Consider the following 16,406-nt stretch of genomic DNA (forward strand, 5'->3'; position numbering starts at 1 on the left):
ACACAATATCTAATGTATTTGTTTTATTGACTGCACTGAAAAACAAATAAGTCAAAAATGACAGGTTGAGCTAATTATTACCTCCGATTTTTAGATTATTACAGCGATTTTTTTTTTTTTTAGGGGAGGGGGGGTAATGACTTCAGTAAGTAAGTTTCCATACATTCCTCTTATTTTATTTTATTAACTTTTTTAACCGCGTGCGTAACTTTAAAACGCCTGAGCCGTATCACATTGCACCGGTAGTGCGCCTGTCAGGACAAACTTCGGGAAACAGTCCCGATTTCAAGGAGGGAGGAGTTACATGACGTCGACGCTTTGACGTGGAGTGTATGACGAACGGGGAAATAAAAGTAAACAACGCCTAGGATAACGAAAATGGTTTTTGGCGTTAGTCCCCCAAGCTTAGACGGAACCTGTGATTTTTCTGAGGCTTTGTTGATCATGTATGAAGGCTTTGTTTTCCGATAAGGACAGAGGCAGGCTGAAAACTGGTAAGACACCAGTAGAGTCGAGATGAGTCGGGTGCGGCATCCGCTAATGATAGCTTAGTTCAACATGGCAGTTTCCTGTATTGTATGAAATTGTTTACAGGATGTAATGCTCTCACGACCGTTGCTAAAACAAGTCCTCAACGTCAGGACTGTCTGACGACCAAAACACCACCTTAGGCCCTCCCCCATACTTTCTTGTATTTTAGTTGCTATTTGCCTAAGTGTGTTGGCGTGTTTTCACTTATTAATTTCAGATTTAGCTATGTTAGCCATCAGATCGTCAGAGGAGGAGTCCACTGAGATTGAGGAGATGGACACCTCAGAGCCCAACTGGTGCTGGTTCTACTTGGCTGAGTGTGGAGTGTGGCATATGTTTGAGGTAGTTCACATGATACCACAACTTTATACACAATAGCAGACTTTGTAACTGGCTTTACTCTGTATGCCCAGCATATCGCCCCTCCTTTGGTCGTATTTTGCCAGACTCTGCAGGTTTTTATTCCCCCTTTTAGCTCATCATCAATACATTTATAGGAAAAAGAAAAAAACATTGCCTTGGGTTGATTGTAGGGAGGCAAAAAAATGGCCATCATGTGCCAGCAAACTGCCATTCTCATTTCCAAACACTACTTATGTGTTAAACTGCAATTAAAAGGAATTTAACAATGATGCATCAAAAATCCATGAACACATTTAAAATGGGTTTTTCTGGTTTATCAGTTTCTGACAGTGAGTTACACTCAACTGTCTTATTTATCCCACCAGTAGCTCAAACCTCCAAATATATATGTATCGATTTACAAGACAAGCTTGAAGTCAAACCAAAGAATTTATGTTTTTTCAGATAAATTTTAAGCCTTTGACCTAAATAAAGAATCAACTCTCTTAACTAACTGTTAATTAACTGATTGGCTGGTTAACGCTTTTTTCCCCCTTTTATTTCCCTGTCAGATTGATCCCAGTGCAGCCTGCTCTGTGACCAGCGCTCAGATTGAGCAGTGCTACAACAGGAACCAGCGTGGTGTGATGGAGTTTTACACAGCCAAGTACACATACAGACTGGACTTCTCAGGTGCAAACTCATGAGTTAATTAAAGTAATTCTAAAGGTACTTTATCCAGGCTGAGAGTGTTAAAACTTTTTAAAGGAAATCATGTCGCATCAGTTCTATTGAGGATGAGTTAGTTTTTCTGTTGTTTATTTTGTTAAAGAAATTGCACATGAACACCTAATTGTCATTAAATCCCCAAACAGTTATGCGACAGATAAATGTAACAACAGGAAAGCAACGGCCGATCAAACGCTCCCTCCACTCTGCAACTGGATTTAGGTAAGATTTGATGGTTTGAGTGTACATCCAGAGAGTCGTTTTATATTTTGGTTTTATTTACTTGCTATCATGGAAAAGTTATGTTAAAGGGGTTTAAGAAGAGCATGTATTAAATGGAAGTTTAGGGGTCAAGCATCTCTTGTCCTTAAAATCCTGGAAATGAAAGTAACAAAAGAAAAGAGAACAATTGCCTTTTGCCCCCCTTTTTTTCTTTTTTCTTTTTTTTTTGCAAGCGTTGAATCATTTTTGTGTGAGCATGAAGAAAACACATCCATTCTCATTCTGATGCAGTGATTTGTTTACTGACTTTTCTCCTTTGCTGATCCTCTCAGGTTTATTTGTGATAATCTCGCCTTGCCTGTTCCGTGTCACTGGGAGAGAATAAACACAGATGAGCCCTATCAGGTGAGTACAGAAGTACGGAAACACATCTTATTGTTCCACTTAGCTTCGTTCACACATTTTTAGTATTGAGACGATACCTTTATGTTCTTTTGATTTCTGATGTAAAAAATAGTGGCAAATATGGAATAAAAGGTTATGCAGTTGCTACAGAAGCACTGAGACTCTTACACTTCTTTATGCTTTATTTTCAAAAATCAAAGACATGGACTTGGAGTTCTTACAGAAACAGTGCAGACTGGTCAAAACCTTTAGACAGGTGTGCATGTGATTGTATGCTGTGTTTTGTCAGTCCAGAAGTTCCCAACTTTGTTCAGTCTGAGGTCAAACATTTGCAAATGAGAGAGAAAAAGAGGAATATGAAACACACTGCAGAAAAGGGTAGAGCTGTGTGAGTGTTTCTTGCCTTTGCAGCTCATCCAGCTTGGCAGAGACACATATGAATTTAAAGAAGTAGCCAGACTGTATGAAAGAACAATGGATCATCCAATTAAATCCATCCAGAGGATCCAGAACCTGGATTTATGGGAGTTCTTCTGCAGGTAGAATATTATTTTCTACATTTTTGTGAGGAAAAATGTTTCCTTGTATATACTGCCTTAATTACACTTAAATTGCACTCCATTAGTGACACTGGGAAAATTGTAAATTCTAGTTTTCCCAAACTTCCAATAAAGATGCTGGCTTTTTTCTTAGCATAAATTAAAGAATTGAACTGAATTCCATGAATCCACCCCTTTCAGCCAATGTCTTCTTCAAGCTCGTCTCCTGTGCACAATGTGCACTTGTTTCTAGATCATTTCATGGAAATTGCCAGTATGCATCTGTAATTCACACTGGATCACCTGCACTGTGTCAAAAAGGCATCTCTTCAACTTGAATGTAATTTAATTTTCATTTTATAAAGGAAAACAAAGTCTTTTGAATAGGGCAAAGGAAGTAAAACTCCTGCTTTTACAGTGCTGGCTGTGTGGGCGTGCAGTGGCATGTTGGCAACCGCTACAGTTCAGGGTGTTTGTGCAAAATTTTTTCTCAAAAATGCCCCAGAAATGTAATGCCAGTTTGACCCCGTGGGACGCGGTTGAACAAATTAATTCACTAAAAGGCGTCGGTTTATACATATACCTCCGAAAACGCTTTGTGATTGGGAGGTTTCTGAGCTGGCTGCTCATTCCGGCCTTCTGAAGAGGCAGAGGACTTTTTTTTTTTTTGATAATAACCATTCAGCGGAACTGGAACCTTATCCACTTCAAAGCCCACGTTTGTACATATTTCCTATAAATTGTTAGATTAAACTTACCTGTATTCCCCACGAGGTGAATATAATGCAAGGTGACTGGGTCAGAAACAAAAGCTGTTTTCACTTTTTTTCACTTGCTAGCACATCCTAACATGTCAACACACAATAAATTACTGTACTGTTGTTATTATTATTGTTCTTATTGTAAACATATATTTATTGAATTTTGTATTCATAAACATCCAACACTTTAAACACCTTAAACATATGGCAGTAAGAAAGCACTAAGAACACAAGACATTCAAAAAACAAATAAAAAAAATAATTAAAAATAATAATAATATTAATAATACTAAAGGAAATTAAAAACAATATAAAATAAAATACAAAAAAAGTCTTTAGTAGCTCCAGAAAAATCAAATAATTCTGATGATCTTTTCCTAACCACATAGGTCAGTTTCTATTATTGTTCTTATATTGTTATTGTTTTAATGGTACTTATATTGCACCTTTCTGCTTAAAATAGTACTTAAAGCACTTTCTATTACAAGTGTCGTTCACCCATTCACACATACATTCATACACTGCTTTTATCTATACCTAAGCCCTTTCTCACATTCACACTGCGACAGATGTATCAGGGTCAACTCGGGGTTCGGTGTCTTGCCCGAAGATAATCCAGTATGCTAACTGTAGGAGTCAAGGATAAACCAACTGGCCTTCCAAGTCTGTAGACAATGCGCTCTACCACCTGAGCCACAAGTGCTAGAGACTAGGGGCATTGGTGCAAGGTATTCATCTTCACAGCTGACAGCCCACAGCCATTTCCAAACTGTTTAATGCGTTTGAATTTAGTTGAAGTTTGCTTTCTGCACTGTGTACAAGTGGTCCAAGCAGGCCTTCCAGGAAATGATCTAAAAATAGCAGCAGTACTGGAAGTGATATAGAGGTGCACAAGGTGAAAATCCTGAATTGCATAGATGGGGCAAAATTTAAATTGGGTATGATTTTTGCTCTTCATGGGAAAAGTTGCTGAACTTTTCACTGATCAAACTTTGTACAGTCATGCAGTATCAAAGTCATTATTTGTTTTATGTTGTCATTCCTTGGTGCTCCTCTAAGGAAGAAAACACAGTTGCGAAAAGTCAAGCGAACACTGGATATTGAGGAGCGAATGCTGTTTCATGGCACGGGACACAGCAATATACAAGCTATATGTACATTTAACTTTGACTGGCGGCTCACAGGAAGCCATGGCGATGTCTATGGCAAAGGTAGATCTTTTATGTTGTATCATGAAAGACTTTGCTACTCTCCTTTTGTCCAGTTTTAACATTGTGCTCTTGTCTTTCCTGCAGGGAGCTACTTTGCCCGCGATGCCAAATATTCCAGTAAATTCTGTCACACCACAGGGAAACACAATACGACCTTACAGAGACATGGACTCGCACCACCGATATTTGCGAGTGAGCCGCCTTATAAGACCATGTTCCTGGCCAGAGTGCTTGTTGGAGAATACACAGTTGGTCATCCAATGTACTGCAGACCACCCTCTAAGGATGCCAGTTTCACCAACTTCTATGACAGTTGTGTGGATGATATGGCCAATCCAAAGATCTATGTCATTTTTGACAGTAATCAGATTTATCCAGAGTATCTGATTGAGTTCTACTGATGCCTAAGAAAATGATACCAACGGTTTTTTTTAATAAAGGCTGGAAAAACTAGGATATGAAATTAGATGACAGGATAATTGATTTCCATGACTGAATGGAGCATGGGTCATCTAAGTGCCTTTGAAGAAGTTGGTAAGACAGTAAGGACTTTGTGTCAAATTGTATACTGTACAGCATACATAATTGGACCCAGAAGTTAGAACGTTTCCATGACTTTAAAAAATGCTAAACGAAGACAGTCTTTGTGCTGTTTTTATCTTTAATCCTGAGTCTATGCTTGCCTACAGAATATGTGTGCACATTTGCTTAGATAAAATAAGAGTGGTGCTTGCAGCCTGTAGATCATAGGCAATATCCGACCACCGGCTCCATCACTCCCTCTACTTCCACAGTGCCATACATATGCTTCTTTATAAATCCAAGAACATGCTCTGCTCACTCATTTTGCACCATGTTCTGAAAATCTGTGTCTAGTAGTACCATGTATTATATAAGCATGGATTTTTGTTCATGTTTTTGTCATAAAAACGCTCCTACCTCTGCATTTTTTTATCTTGCACTTTTCCGCCCTTTCCATGAAAGGTTTTGTAATTGTGTCATATTGACATAAACATGTAAAATGTGTGATGTCGTCCCTGAGCAATTAGTTTCTGTGCATCTTTTCTGACCGCTGAATTTCATTGGGGTTTTCAACCAAGTTCGTCTGTCCATCCGTTTTCTAAATTATTTTGGATTTGTCACATTCATAACAGAGAAGCAATCAATCATTCATACTCACATCCACATGTATGGCCAAACTAGGATCACAAATTAGCCTAAGATATATAATACATTGCCAAAAGTATTCACCCAGCAGTGCAGATATTGAATTAAGGCGTTCCAATCACTTTCATGGCCACAGGTTTGTAAAAATCCAGCACCTAGGCGTGCAGACTGCTTCTACAAACATTTGTGAAAGAATGGGTCAATCTCAGGAGATCAGTGAATTCCAGTGTGGTACTGTGATAGGATGCCACATTTGCAACAAATCCAGTCATGAAATTTTCTCATTACCAAATATTCCATAGTCAACTGTTATTGGTAACAGCAACTGGTAATAACAGCAACTTAGCCACAAAGTCTTAGGCCATATAAAATCCCACAGCAGATTTAGCTGATGCTGAGGGGCATAGTGCCGCAGAGGTTGTCAACTTTCTGCAGAGTTGATCACCACAGACCTCCAAACTTCATGGCCTTCAGATTGGCTCAGAAACTCAGCATAGAGAGCTTCATGGAATGGATTTCCATGGCCGAGCTGCTGCGGTGGTTGCCAGGAGAACGGTACTTGTCTGACCTCACTGTGCCAAGTGTAAAGTTTGTTTGAGGAGGAATGATCCTGTGGGGTTGTTTTTCAGGAGTTGGTTCGGCCCCTTAGTTCCAGTGAAAGGAACTCATAATGCTTCAGCATACCAAGCCAAGACATTTTAAACAATGACATGCTCCCAACTTCGTGTGAACAGTTTGGGGATGGCCCCTTCCTGTTCCAACATGGCTGTGCACCAGTGCACAAAGAAAGGTCCATAAAGACATGAATGAGGGAGTGTGGTGTAGAAGAATGTGACTGGCTTGCACTGAGTCCTGACCTCAGCCTGATAGAACACCTTTGGAATGAATTAGAGCAGAGACTGTGAGCCAGGCCTTCCCGCCATTTCCTTGCCACAAAGGCACAGGTACGCCCCAGGCAGGATAAACCCTATTGCTGTGAGGTGATAGCACTGCATCACCGTGTTGCCTCCAATGAAGTTAATTTTAAAAATTGTAACAATTCAACATTGAATTTAATTTCCAAGTCATCTGGGTTTGATGTTAAAACCTGAGTAACGCAGGTTTATTTTTGCACTTTGTATAATTTTAAAAACAAAACAAAAAAATGTGCTCAGCACACTTGTTGTACTGTAATGTAAAATTATTTTTTTGTGTGCATTTGTTCAATTAATTGTATGACCATGTTTGTATGTGTTTTCGACCTGCACAAGGTGATGCCACAAGGTGGTGCACTTGTGGTACTTTGAGTTTATTTATATTAAATGTATGGGGGGGAAACATCTTACAGCTATGCGTGTGTTAAGCTATACTTGTCTGTAATTTGCATGTCACAATTAATAAATTTTTCAATTTAAACACATAAAATAATTATTGTAGACCATCTTTCAGGTTAGAAGACTGAAAACAAATTATATTGTGCATGTAATGTCACATGATCTACTTTGCCTTCTAGGGCTATGTAGAAGGTGTGTCTATGAATGAGGTTTGAATCATGAGGAGTCAGAAACACCAGTAGTTTAGTAGTAGTTAAGTCATAGAGAGGAAGCAGGTTAATTTTTCAGCTTTTTCTGTGATATAATCAGTTACATTTCTGACAACAAGAAACAGCAACAAAAGATGTTGGAAAATACATTAGTGGAATATATGGATACAGCTGACACCCCTTGGTGCTGGTATTACCTTGCTGACTGTGGACAGTGGCACCAGTTTGAGGTAATTTGTGTATTCCTTTAGATCACATTATCTGGTTCCATACTGTCAAGTAAAGCTTATGTTTCTAGTTTCTTGTCCCTTTTCTGTAGGATGACCCCGATCTCCCCTTTAGCAGTGAGGCTGTTGAAAATTTTTACCTGAAAAGCTCCAAGGCTGTTTTAAACACATCATCTTTCAGTTACAGGGGCCAGATTGATTTCTCTGGTAATTTTTGTGCATTTTCATGCTCACAGTCTTCATTCACACATTAAGAACTTGGCTCATTTTAATACATGTGTTTCTGTGCAGCGATGCTACTGACAGACCTCACCGCAGGGAGGCAAAAAAGAATCAGGAGAAGCTACAACACAGAAAAAAGGTAAACAAAAAATGTATATTCTCAATTGTAACAGCAGTTACAAGTTAGTGTCAGTATAGTTTCTATCAAAATGAAAGTGAAAGTTTCAGCACAATGGAAACTTAACTCTCCTCGGCAGGTGTTCCTGTTTCAGCCTTGCTCCTGTTTTCTGGGAATCGTTTGATCCCGAATGTCCATATCAGGTGACAAAAATGTTGCTTAATGTCCAAAATCCAGCTAGAGCACAAATATACAATACAGTTAGAAGCATAGATTAAAACCGCAGATATTTCAGCAATAACTGGTTTCTGATACTTTTTAAAGTTAATCCCTCTGAGTGAACACTCCCCCGAGTATCAGACAGTGGAACATTATGTAAAGACCGATGGGCTGTTGGACAGAACCATTCTGTCAATCAACAGGATACAGAATTTGGATCTTTGGGAATTATATTGCAGGTAAATTAAGTTTTACACTATGTCTTTTGTGAATAATTTCCATTCTTTGTTACTAATTTTTTTATATTTGCATCAAAGGAAAAAGAAGCAGCTAATAAGGATTCGAGGCATCAAAGAAATTCAAGAGAGACGACTCTTTCATGGGACTGATATCAAAAATGTGGATTACATTTGCAAGTATAACTTTGATGTACGGTTAGCTGGACAACATGGCAACATATTTGGCAAAGGTAAGTTCATTGTTTTGTGCAAAAAAGAATTTCTAACTCTTCACCATTTCTTCTGTCTTTTTTTTTCTCAGCTGATCTAAGTTTCTGTTTTTTACGTAGGAATTTATTTTGCCAAACATGCAACATATGCCGACAGATACAGTATGAGCAGCTTGGAACCACTGCCGGTTTATGGCGGGAAAGCACAACTTGTACACTCTGGAGAAACTAAAATTATATTTTTGGCTCGGGTGGTAATTGGAAAACCAGTTGCTGGAAGATCTCATTTCCAAAAACCCGATCATGGGAGTCCTGAAAACTTGCATGACAGCTGTGTTGATGATGTCGCTCATCCTAATATTTATGTCATTTTTGATCCAAATCAAATATATCCGGAGTATGTGATTCAGTACAGCTGAGTGCAACATGTGCAAGATCAACATGGCTACCTCAAACAGTACATTTCAAGGACAACTCCTGATGGCTTCAATGAAGTTTTTGCAGCATTTTGAATACATTTTTAACATTTTTTGACAAATTTGTAATAAACTAGGTCGTTCTCAGCAAGATAATCTGTCAGCAAAGTTATCTTTACATTTCATTACTTTGGATCAGAAGTACCAATAAAAATGAGTTTACTTACCAGGTGCTACTGCTTAGTATTAGAATAGTTGAATATAATACTTGTGGTCATGTAATGTAGATTCCCATCTAATTTATTTCTATTTAATTTAGTAATAATATAGCTTCATAAATAAATAAATACGTCAGCAGAACCAAATCAAAGTCTGCATGTGTGTTTATTCCTGTTCTAATGTTTATGTTTGTATTTGTGCTGGACATAACATTCACACGCATTTTAAAATAACATGTGCGAGGTTAAGGAAATTAAATTCTAGGCTCATGTAGCTTGTTGTTGTTCATCTGTTTTACATATATGTGGACAAAAAGCTTCCACGGGGCTCTGTGCAGGATGTGGAAAAACAACGTATGATTCAGTTACTTTAGAAGCACCTTTATCAGCAATAACCTGAAATAATAATTTTCTGTTTGATTCCGTCAGTCTTTCACATAAGAAATTGAAATTGTGAAGAGATTTTGACCTACTCTTCTTTACAGAGTTGCTTCGCTTTTGAGGTTTGTGGGCAGTTATTTATGTTCAGCTCTCTTACGGTCACGACATAGTATTTCATTCACGTTGAGTTCTGGTCTTTGACTAGACCACTGGAAAACCTTTGCCTTTTTTTTTTTAGCCATTCTGTTGTAGATTTGGCTTGGCTTGGGATTGTAGTGTTGCACCTACCCAATTTTGGCCAGGCTTTAGTTGGTGGACAGATGGCCCCACATTTCACTCTAGTACACTTTGGTATACAGAGGATTTAATGACTGCAAGGCTCCCATATACAGTAGCTACAAAATAAGCCCATCACCCCTCCCCCTCCATGCTTAACAGTTAGTATGAGGTGTTTGTACTGATATGTTTTCACCAATCTCACCCTCATGTTGTTGGGATAGACTCCAGCTGAAGTGGATGGATGGATGGGTGTTTTCAACAAATATTGCTGTGCGATATTGCTAAACATCTCCATTTCGGTCTCATCTGTTCAAAGGACATTGTTACAGAGGTCTTGTGGCTTGTTCAGAAAAAACCTCCAAACATACTGTTCAGTCTTTTTCTAAATGTACTGTCATGTAATTATCAGTGTTGGGCAAGTTACTTTGAAAAAGTAATTAATTATAGTTACTAGTTACTTCTTCAAAAGCGTAACTGAGTTAGTAACTGAGTTACAATATTCTAAAAGTAATTAATTACTTGAAAAGTAACTATTGCGTTACTTTAAAAAAAAAAGTAACCCTCTGGGGTCCAGGGTATAATTGGCCATTTTTAACTACTTTTGATGTTTCCTCTACATTTCACCGTTAAAATCTATTTACTTTGCCTTATTTGGTATCATTGTTTTCAGCACAACCTCACGTGTTTGAATTTACAGTTATGCTTTCATTTTGACATACTGTATTAACAAAATTGATCTAAAATCAGACAAAAAAAATAAATTCCAAGTAGAAAAGGTTTTTTACTGTAACAACCACAAACATGTTTATTTAATCATATTTCATAATTGTAAATGCAAATATAAATTGCCAAAATTATATGCGCAAGTTTTGCAAACAAAGTTATTTGCAGCCATTTACCTTTTACCCTTTTTTAAATAACCATTTCAAACTATTTACAGAACAATCAGCTGTTATGCATTCAATAAGATGCCGCACAAATTATTTGTACCACTCCAAAAACATAATTTCTGTCCACTATAAAGGAGAACATCACAGCCTCTTAATGCTTCAGCATACCAAGACATTTTGAACAATGACATGCTCCCAACTTTGTGTGAACAGTTACGGGATGGTCCCTTCCTGTTCCAACATGACTGTGCACCAGTGCACAAAGAAAGGTCCATAAAAACATAGATGAGAGAGTGTGGTGTAGAAGAATGTGACTGGCCTGCACTGAGTCCTGACCTCAGCCTGATAGAACACCTTTGGAATGAATTAGAGCAGAGACTGTGAGCCAGGCCTTCCCGCCGCATCCTTGCCCCAAAGGCACAGGGACGCCCCAGGCAGGATAAACCCTATTGCTGTGAGGTGATAGCACTGCATCACCGTGTTGCCTCCAATGAAGTTAATTTTAAAAATTGTAACAATTCAACATTGAATTTAATTTCCAAGTCATCTGGGTTTGATGTTAAAACCTGAAGAACGCAGGTTTATTTTTGCACTTTGTGTAATTAAAAAAAATGTGCTCAGCACTCTTGTTGTACTGTAATGTAAAATTACTTTTCTGTGTGCATTTGTTCAATTAATTGTATGACCATGTTTGTATGTGTTTTCGACCTGCACAAGGTGATGCCACAAGGTGGTGCACTTGTGGTTTATTTATATTAAATGTATGGGGGAAAAAACATCTCACAGCTATGAGTGTGTTAAGATATTCATGTCTGTAATTTGCATGTCACAATTAATAAAGTTTTCAATTTAAATACATAAAATAATTATTGTAGACCATCTTTCAGGCTAGAAGACTGATAACTAATTATACTGTGCATACAGTGTCATGTGATCTACTTTGCTTATAGGGCTAGGTAGAAGGTGTGTCTATGAATGAGGTTTGAATCATGAGGAGTCAGAAACACCAGTAGTTTAGTCATAGAGAGGAAGCAGGTTACTTTTTCAGCTTTTTCTTGATATAATCAGTTGAATTTCTGACAACAAGAAACAACAACAACAAAAAAATGTTGGAAAATACAGAAGAGGATATGGATACATCTGACACCCCTGGGTGCTGGTATTACCTAGCTGACTGTGGACAGTGCAGCCAGTTTGAGGTAACTTGTTTATTTCTTTAGATCACACTATGTGGTTAATTTTTCAGCTTTTTCTGTGATATAATCAGTTACATTTCTGACAACAAGAAACAACAACAACAAAAAATGGGGGAAAATACAGAAGAAGATATGGATACATCTGACACCCCTTGCTGGTGGTATTACCTGGCCGACTGTGGACATTGGCACCAGTTTGAGGTAACTTGTGTGTTTCTTTAGACCACACTACCTGGTTATGTAATGTCAAGTAAAGTAAAGCTTACTTTTCTACTTTCTTGTCCCTTTTCTGTAGGATGACCACAATCTCACCTTTAGCAGTGAGGATGTTGACACGTTTTACCTGAAAAACTCCAAGGATATTTTAAACACATCTTCTTTCAGTTACAGGATTGATTTCTCTGGTAATTTTGCACATTTTCATGCTCACAGTCTTCATTCACACATTAAGAACTTGGCTCAGATTAATACATGTGTTTCTGTGTAGAAATGCTACTGACAGACCTCACCACAACGAGGCAAAAAAGAATCAAGAGGAGCTGCAACACTAAAAAAAAGGTACAATTTTTATATTCTCAATTGTAACAGCAGTGAGGTTTACAAGTTAGTGTCAGTATAGTTTCTATCAAAATGAAAGTGAAAGTTTCAGCACAATGGAAACTTAACTCTCCTCCAGCAGGTGTTCCTGTTTCAGCCTCCCTTCCTGGGAATCGTTTGATCCCGAATCGCCATACCAGGTGACAAAAATGTTACTTAATGTCCAAAATATCTACAGCTGGATTATATTGCAGGTAAGTTAAGTTTTACACTATGTTTTTTGTTAATAATTTCTTTTCTTTATTACCATTATTTTTCTATTTGCATCAAAGGAAAAAGAAACAGCTGATGAGGATTCAAGGCATTAAAGAAATTCAAGAGAAACAACTCTTTCATGGGACTGATATTAAAAATGTGGATTACATTTGCAAGTATAACTTTGATGTACGGTTAGCTGGACAACATGCCCACGTATTTGGCAAAGGTAAGTTCATTGTTTTGATAAAGGTGCAAATCTGAATTTCTAACTCTTCACCATTTCTTCTGTCTTTTTTCTTCCCAGCTGATCTAAGTTTCTGTTTTTTACGTAGGAATTTATTTTGCCAAACATGCAGCATTAGCCGACGTATACAGTAAGAACAGCTCGAAACCACTGCCAGTTTATGGTGGGAAAACACAACTTGTACACTCTGGAGAAACTAAAATTATATTTTTGGCTCGGGTGATGACTGGAAAACCAGTTGCTGGAGAACCTGATTTTCAAAAACCCGATCATGGGAGTCCTGAAAACTTGCATGACAGCTGTGTTGATGATGTCTCTCATCCTAATATTTTTGTCATTTTTGATCCAAATCAAATATATCCGGAGTATGTGATTCAGTACAGCTGAGTGCAACATGTGCAAGATCAACATGGCTACCTCAAACAGTACATTTCAAGGACAACTCCTGATGGCTTCAATGAAGTTTTTGCAGCATTTTGAATACATTTTTAACATTTTTTGACAAATTTGTAATAAACTAGGTCGTTCTCAGCAAGATAATCTGTCAGCAAAGTTATCTTTACATTTCATTACTTTGGATCAGAAGTACCAATAAAAATGAGTTTACTTACCAGGTGCTACTGCTTAGTATTAGAATAGTTGAATATAATACTTGTGGTCATGTAATGTAGATTCCCATCTAATTTATTTCTATTTAATTTAGTGATAATATAGCTTCATAAATAAATAAATACGTCAGCAGAACCAAATCAAAGTCTGCATGTGTGTTTATTCCTGTTCTAATGTTTATGTTTGTATTTGTGCTGGACATAACATTCACACGCATTTTAAAATAACATGTGTGAGGTTAAGGAAATTAAATTCTAAGCTCATGTAGCTTATTGTTGTTCATCTGTTTTACATATATGTGGACAAAAAGCTTCCATGGGGCTCTGTGCAGGATGTGGAAAAACAACATATGATTCAGTTACTTTAGAAGCACCTTTATCAGCAATAACCTGAAATAATAATTTTCTGTTTGATTCCGTCAGTCTTTCACATAAGAAATTGAAATTGTGAAGAGATTTTGACCTACTCTTCTTTACAGAGTTGCTTCGCTTTTGAGGTTTGTGGGCAGTTATTTATGTTCAGCTCTCTTAAGATCACGACACAGTATTTCATTCACATTGAGTTCTTTATTCTTTTCTCTTTTTTAGCCAGTCTGTTGTAGATTTGGCTTGGCTTGGGATTGTAGTGTTGCACTTACCCAATTTTGGCCAGGCTTTAGTTGGCGGACAGATGGCCTCACATTTCACTCTAGTCCACTTTGGTATACAGACTGCATACCAAAGGCTGACTGCAAGGCTTCCATATACAGTAGCTACAAAATAAGCCCATCACCCCTCCCCCTCCATGCTTAACAGTTAGTATGAGGTGTTTGTATTGATATGTTTTCACCAATCTCACCCTCATGTTGTTGGGATAGACTCCAGCCCCCCTGTGGCCCTGAATTGGATAAGCTGAAGTGGATGGATGGATGAGTGTTTTCAACAAATGTTGCTGTGCAATATTGCTAAACAACTCCATTTCGGTCTCATCTGTTCAAAGGACATTGTTGCAGAGGTCTTGTGGCTTGTTCAGAAAAAAACTCCAAACAAACCATACTGTTCAGTGTTTTTCTAAATGTACTGTCATGTAATTATACAAAAAAATGTCTCATTCTAGGAGCTTTTTTATTTTACGACATCGGACAAGTTAATCAACTATTGAGATTTTAAATATTTTCATGCTATAAACACAGTAACCTATACACAGATATTCATTTTGTGAGATTTTTCCAGCTGTGCATGTTGAGAACCAAACCTGCACAATTAATAAATATCAGAGAGAACATCTGTGCCCATCTGCCCCAGCAATAAAACAGCATTAAGCACAAAATCCTCCTTATGTGAAAGAACTCACCATTACATGTGCTATAATATTTCTAAATTGGTACAGTTAAGGCTACGAAACGCGTGTTCATTATAGAAGTTTCTGTTTCACCACGAAACAGAAACTTCACTTGAAAACCTGTTTCACAGCTATGTCCTGTATATTTTTATAACCATACATGTCACAACAGGCATTTTCCATTCACACCCAAAGCAAATGCTCCCCCATGCCAACAAGAAGTCTCAATGAAATAAAATATAAACAGTCATGCCCCCACTCACTACACACACCCTCTGACGCCTTGTTTAACACGTGCTTAAAATGATTAGCTGTAGTTTACCGAAACTGTCAGGAGAGGTTGCTGTTGATACAGTTTTCATTCATTCTTGGCACAGGTCAGCATCAGTTGGTCCGCATTAGATGTATCAGTTTTTCTTGGCAATTTATTTGTACTATTATAAGTGGAAAGAACATTAACTGAATTACCAGATTTAGATTTACAGTTTTAAGGTACTTAACTTTTCATTTTATGCAACTTTATCCTCCCGTTCCACTGCATTTATTTGCAAAATTGGGCTACTAGTTAGTTTGGAGGATTTTTTGATGTAATTTAGACCTTTGGTTTCCAACATTTCTGACTTGTGCCCCTTTAAAGGTCTGACATATCTGCGAGTTTCTAATAGCCACACAAAAGAGGTTACTAGAAAGAGATATTATACTGTACATCAATCACAGGGATCACATTTTATGCAGAACAAGTGTTTTATATTCTTCTATTAAGTCTTCAATAAAGTTTTTTCTTAAATCTTTTTTAAATAGGTTTCTGTAATAGTAATCTATCAGTATGTGCAAGATCTTTAATCAAAATTTTATTTTTTAATGCTAAATCTTTAAAGAAAAATTAAATTAACTATTTAATAACAGTAAATAATATTTTTATTATTATTTCATTGTTTGATTAAGATGTCAAATTACAGTTATACTGAACAAAAAATGTGTTTGCGTTTTAATGATTTATGGCGGGAAAGCACAACTTGTTGACATTAATGCACATGTTTTTAAAAAATACTGATGAAATTCAGTTTGCTGATACACAATATAAGGAACTGCCCATGTGCCTTTCCCCTACTTCCATATGTTTGCTGCCAGGTGAATTGGAGATGGTCGAACCGTTTATCTGACCCTGCCTCATTTTCATACCCATAGTGTGGTTTTTAGTAGTTTAACAGTGTTTCCAGCTGTTGCTCCCAAAATATCTGGCAATAATCGAACCCCCCGCACACACATGCAGCCCTCATGTGTGAATCCCTTTCATCTCCTGAAACACAAACAGTTCCTTACAGTTAATTGGCGGTTGAGTGTAAAGTACAGTAAGAAGCACAGATGGCCTTGACTAAATTAGACAGGGGCTGA

At 37.5% G+C, this 16,406-nt stretch overlaps 3 protein-coding genes across 4 annotated transcripts; all 3 read left to right on the forward strand.

Annotated features, from left to right (window-relative positions):
• Positions 1-297: 297 nt before the first annotated feature.
• On the forward strand, positions 298-7,499 carry LOC146369259 (protein mono-ADP-ribosyltransferase PARP11-like). 2 transcript variants are annotated; one of them, XM_084910338.1, is made up of 8 exons: positions 298-494; positions 749-873; positions 1,446-1,566; positions 1,749-1,824; positions 2,157-2,229; positions 2,641-2,768; positions 4,593-4,740; positions 4,825-7,499. In XM_084910338.1, the coding sequence occupies exons 1-8, from the start codon at positions 449-451 to the stop codon at positions 5,125-5,127; spliced, it is 1,020 nt and encodes a 339-aa protein (XP_084766464.1). In that variant the 5' UTR covers positions 298-448; the 3' UTR covers positions 5,128-7,499. The 2 variants fall into 2 exon arrangements, with proteins under 2 accessions (XP_084766464.1, XP_084766463.1); XM_084910337.1 differs by having other exon boundaries at positions 4,589-4,740; positions 4,825-7,495.
• A 51-nt stretch (positions 7,500-7,550) lies between these two features.
• parp11 (poly(ADP-ribose) polymerase family member 11) lies at positions 7,551-10,380 on the forward strand. The gene is made up of 7 exons (XM_084910340.1): positions 7,551-7,659; positions 7,749-7,863; positions 7,948-8,017; positions 8,136-8,199; positions 8,321-8,454; positions 8,533-8,684; positions 8,784-10,380. Exons 1-7 carry the CDS (start codon positions 7,564-7,566, stop codon positions 9,080-9,082), a joined length of 930 nt encoding a protein of 309 aa, XP_084766466.1. The 5' UTR covers positions 7,551-7,563; the 3' UTR covers positions 9,083-10,380.
• A 149-nt stretch (positions 10,381-10,529) lies between these two features.
• On the forward strand, positions 10,530-14,534 carry LOC146369261 (protein mono-ADP-ribosyltransferase PARP11-like). The gene is made up of 5 exons (XM_084910648.1): positions 10,530-12,046; positions 12,134-12,244; positions 12,339-12,526; positions 12,913-13,064; positions 13,171-14,534. The coding sequence occupies exons 1-5, from the start codon at positions 11,954-11,956 to the stop codon at positions 13,467-13,469; spliced, it is 843 nt and encodes a 280-aa protein (XP_084766774.1). The 5' UTR covers positions 10,530-11,953; the 3' UTR covers positions 13,470-14,534.
• The last annotated feature ends 1,872 nt before the right edge of the window (positions 14,535-16,406 follow it).

This window comes from Perissodus microlepis, chromosome 17 (assembly GCF_051167445.1).
Source record: "Perissodus microlepis isolate ML-2025 ecotype Zambia chromosome 17, ASM5116744v1, whole genome shotgun sequence".
NCBI lineage: Eukaryota > Metazoa > Chordata > Actinopteri > Cichliformes > Cichlidae > Perissodus > Perissodus microlepis.

What these genes read in the sequence shown, in the direction of transcription:
- LOC146369259 (XM_084910337.1), top strand. Translation starts at nt 449, where the DNA reads ATGAAGGCTTTGTTTTCCGATAAGGACAGAGGCAGGCTGAAAACTG. An exon ending in CACTCTGCAACTGGATTTAG is followed by an intron (nt 1,825 to 2,156) that starts GTAAGATTTGAT and finishes TGATCCTCTCAG; the next exon opens with GTTTATTTGTGATAATCTCG. An exon ending in TTATGGGAGTTCTTCTGCAG is followed by an intron (nt 2,769 to 4,588) that starts GTAGAATATTAT and finishes TGCTCCTCTAAG; the next exon opens with GAAGAAAACACAGTTGCGAA.
- parp11 (XM_084910340.1), top strand. Translation starts at nt 7,564, where the DNA reads ATGTTGGAAAATACATTAGTGGAATATATGGATACAGCTGACACCCCT. An exon ending in AGCTACAACACAGAAAAAAG is followed by an intron (nt 8,018 to 8,135) that starts GTAAACAAAAAA and finishes TCTCCTCGGCAG; the next exon opens with GTGTTCCTGTTTCAGCCTTG. An exon ending in CTTTGGGAATTATATTGCAG is followed by an intron (nt 8,455 to 8,532) that starts GTAAATTAAGTT and finishes TTTGCATCAAAG; the next exon opens with GAAAAAGAAGCAGCTAATAA.
- LOC146369261 (XM_084910648.1), top strand. Translation starts at nt 11,954, where the DNA reads ATGTTGGAAAATACAGAAGAGGATATGGATACATCTGACACCCCTGGG. An exon ending in GACATTGGCACCAGTTTGAG is followed by an intron (nt 12,245 to 12,338) that starts GTAACTTGTGTG and finishes CCTTTTCTGTAG; the next exon opens with GATGACCACAATCTCACCTT. An exon ending in ATTAATACATGTGTTTCTGT is followed by an intron (nt 12,527 to 12,912) that starts GTAGAAATGCTA and finishes TTTGCATCAAAG; the next exon opens with GAAAAAGAAACAGCTGATGA.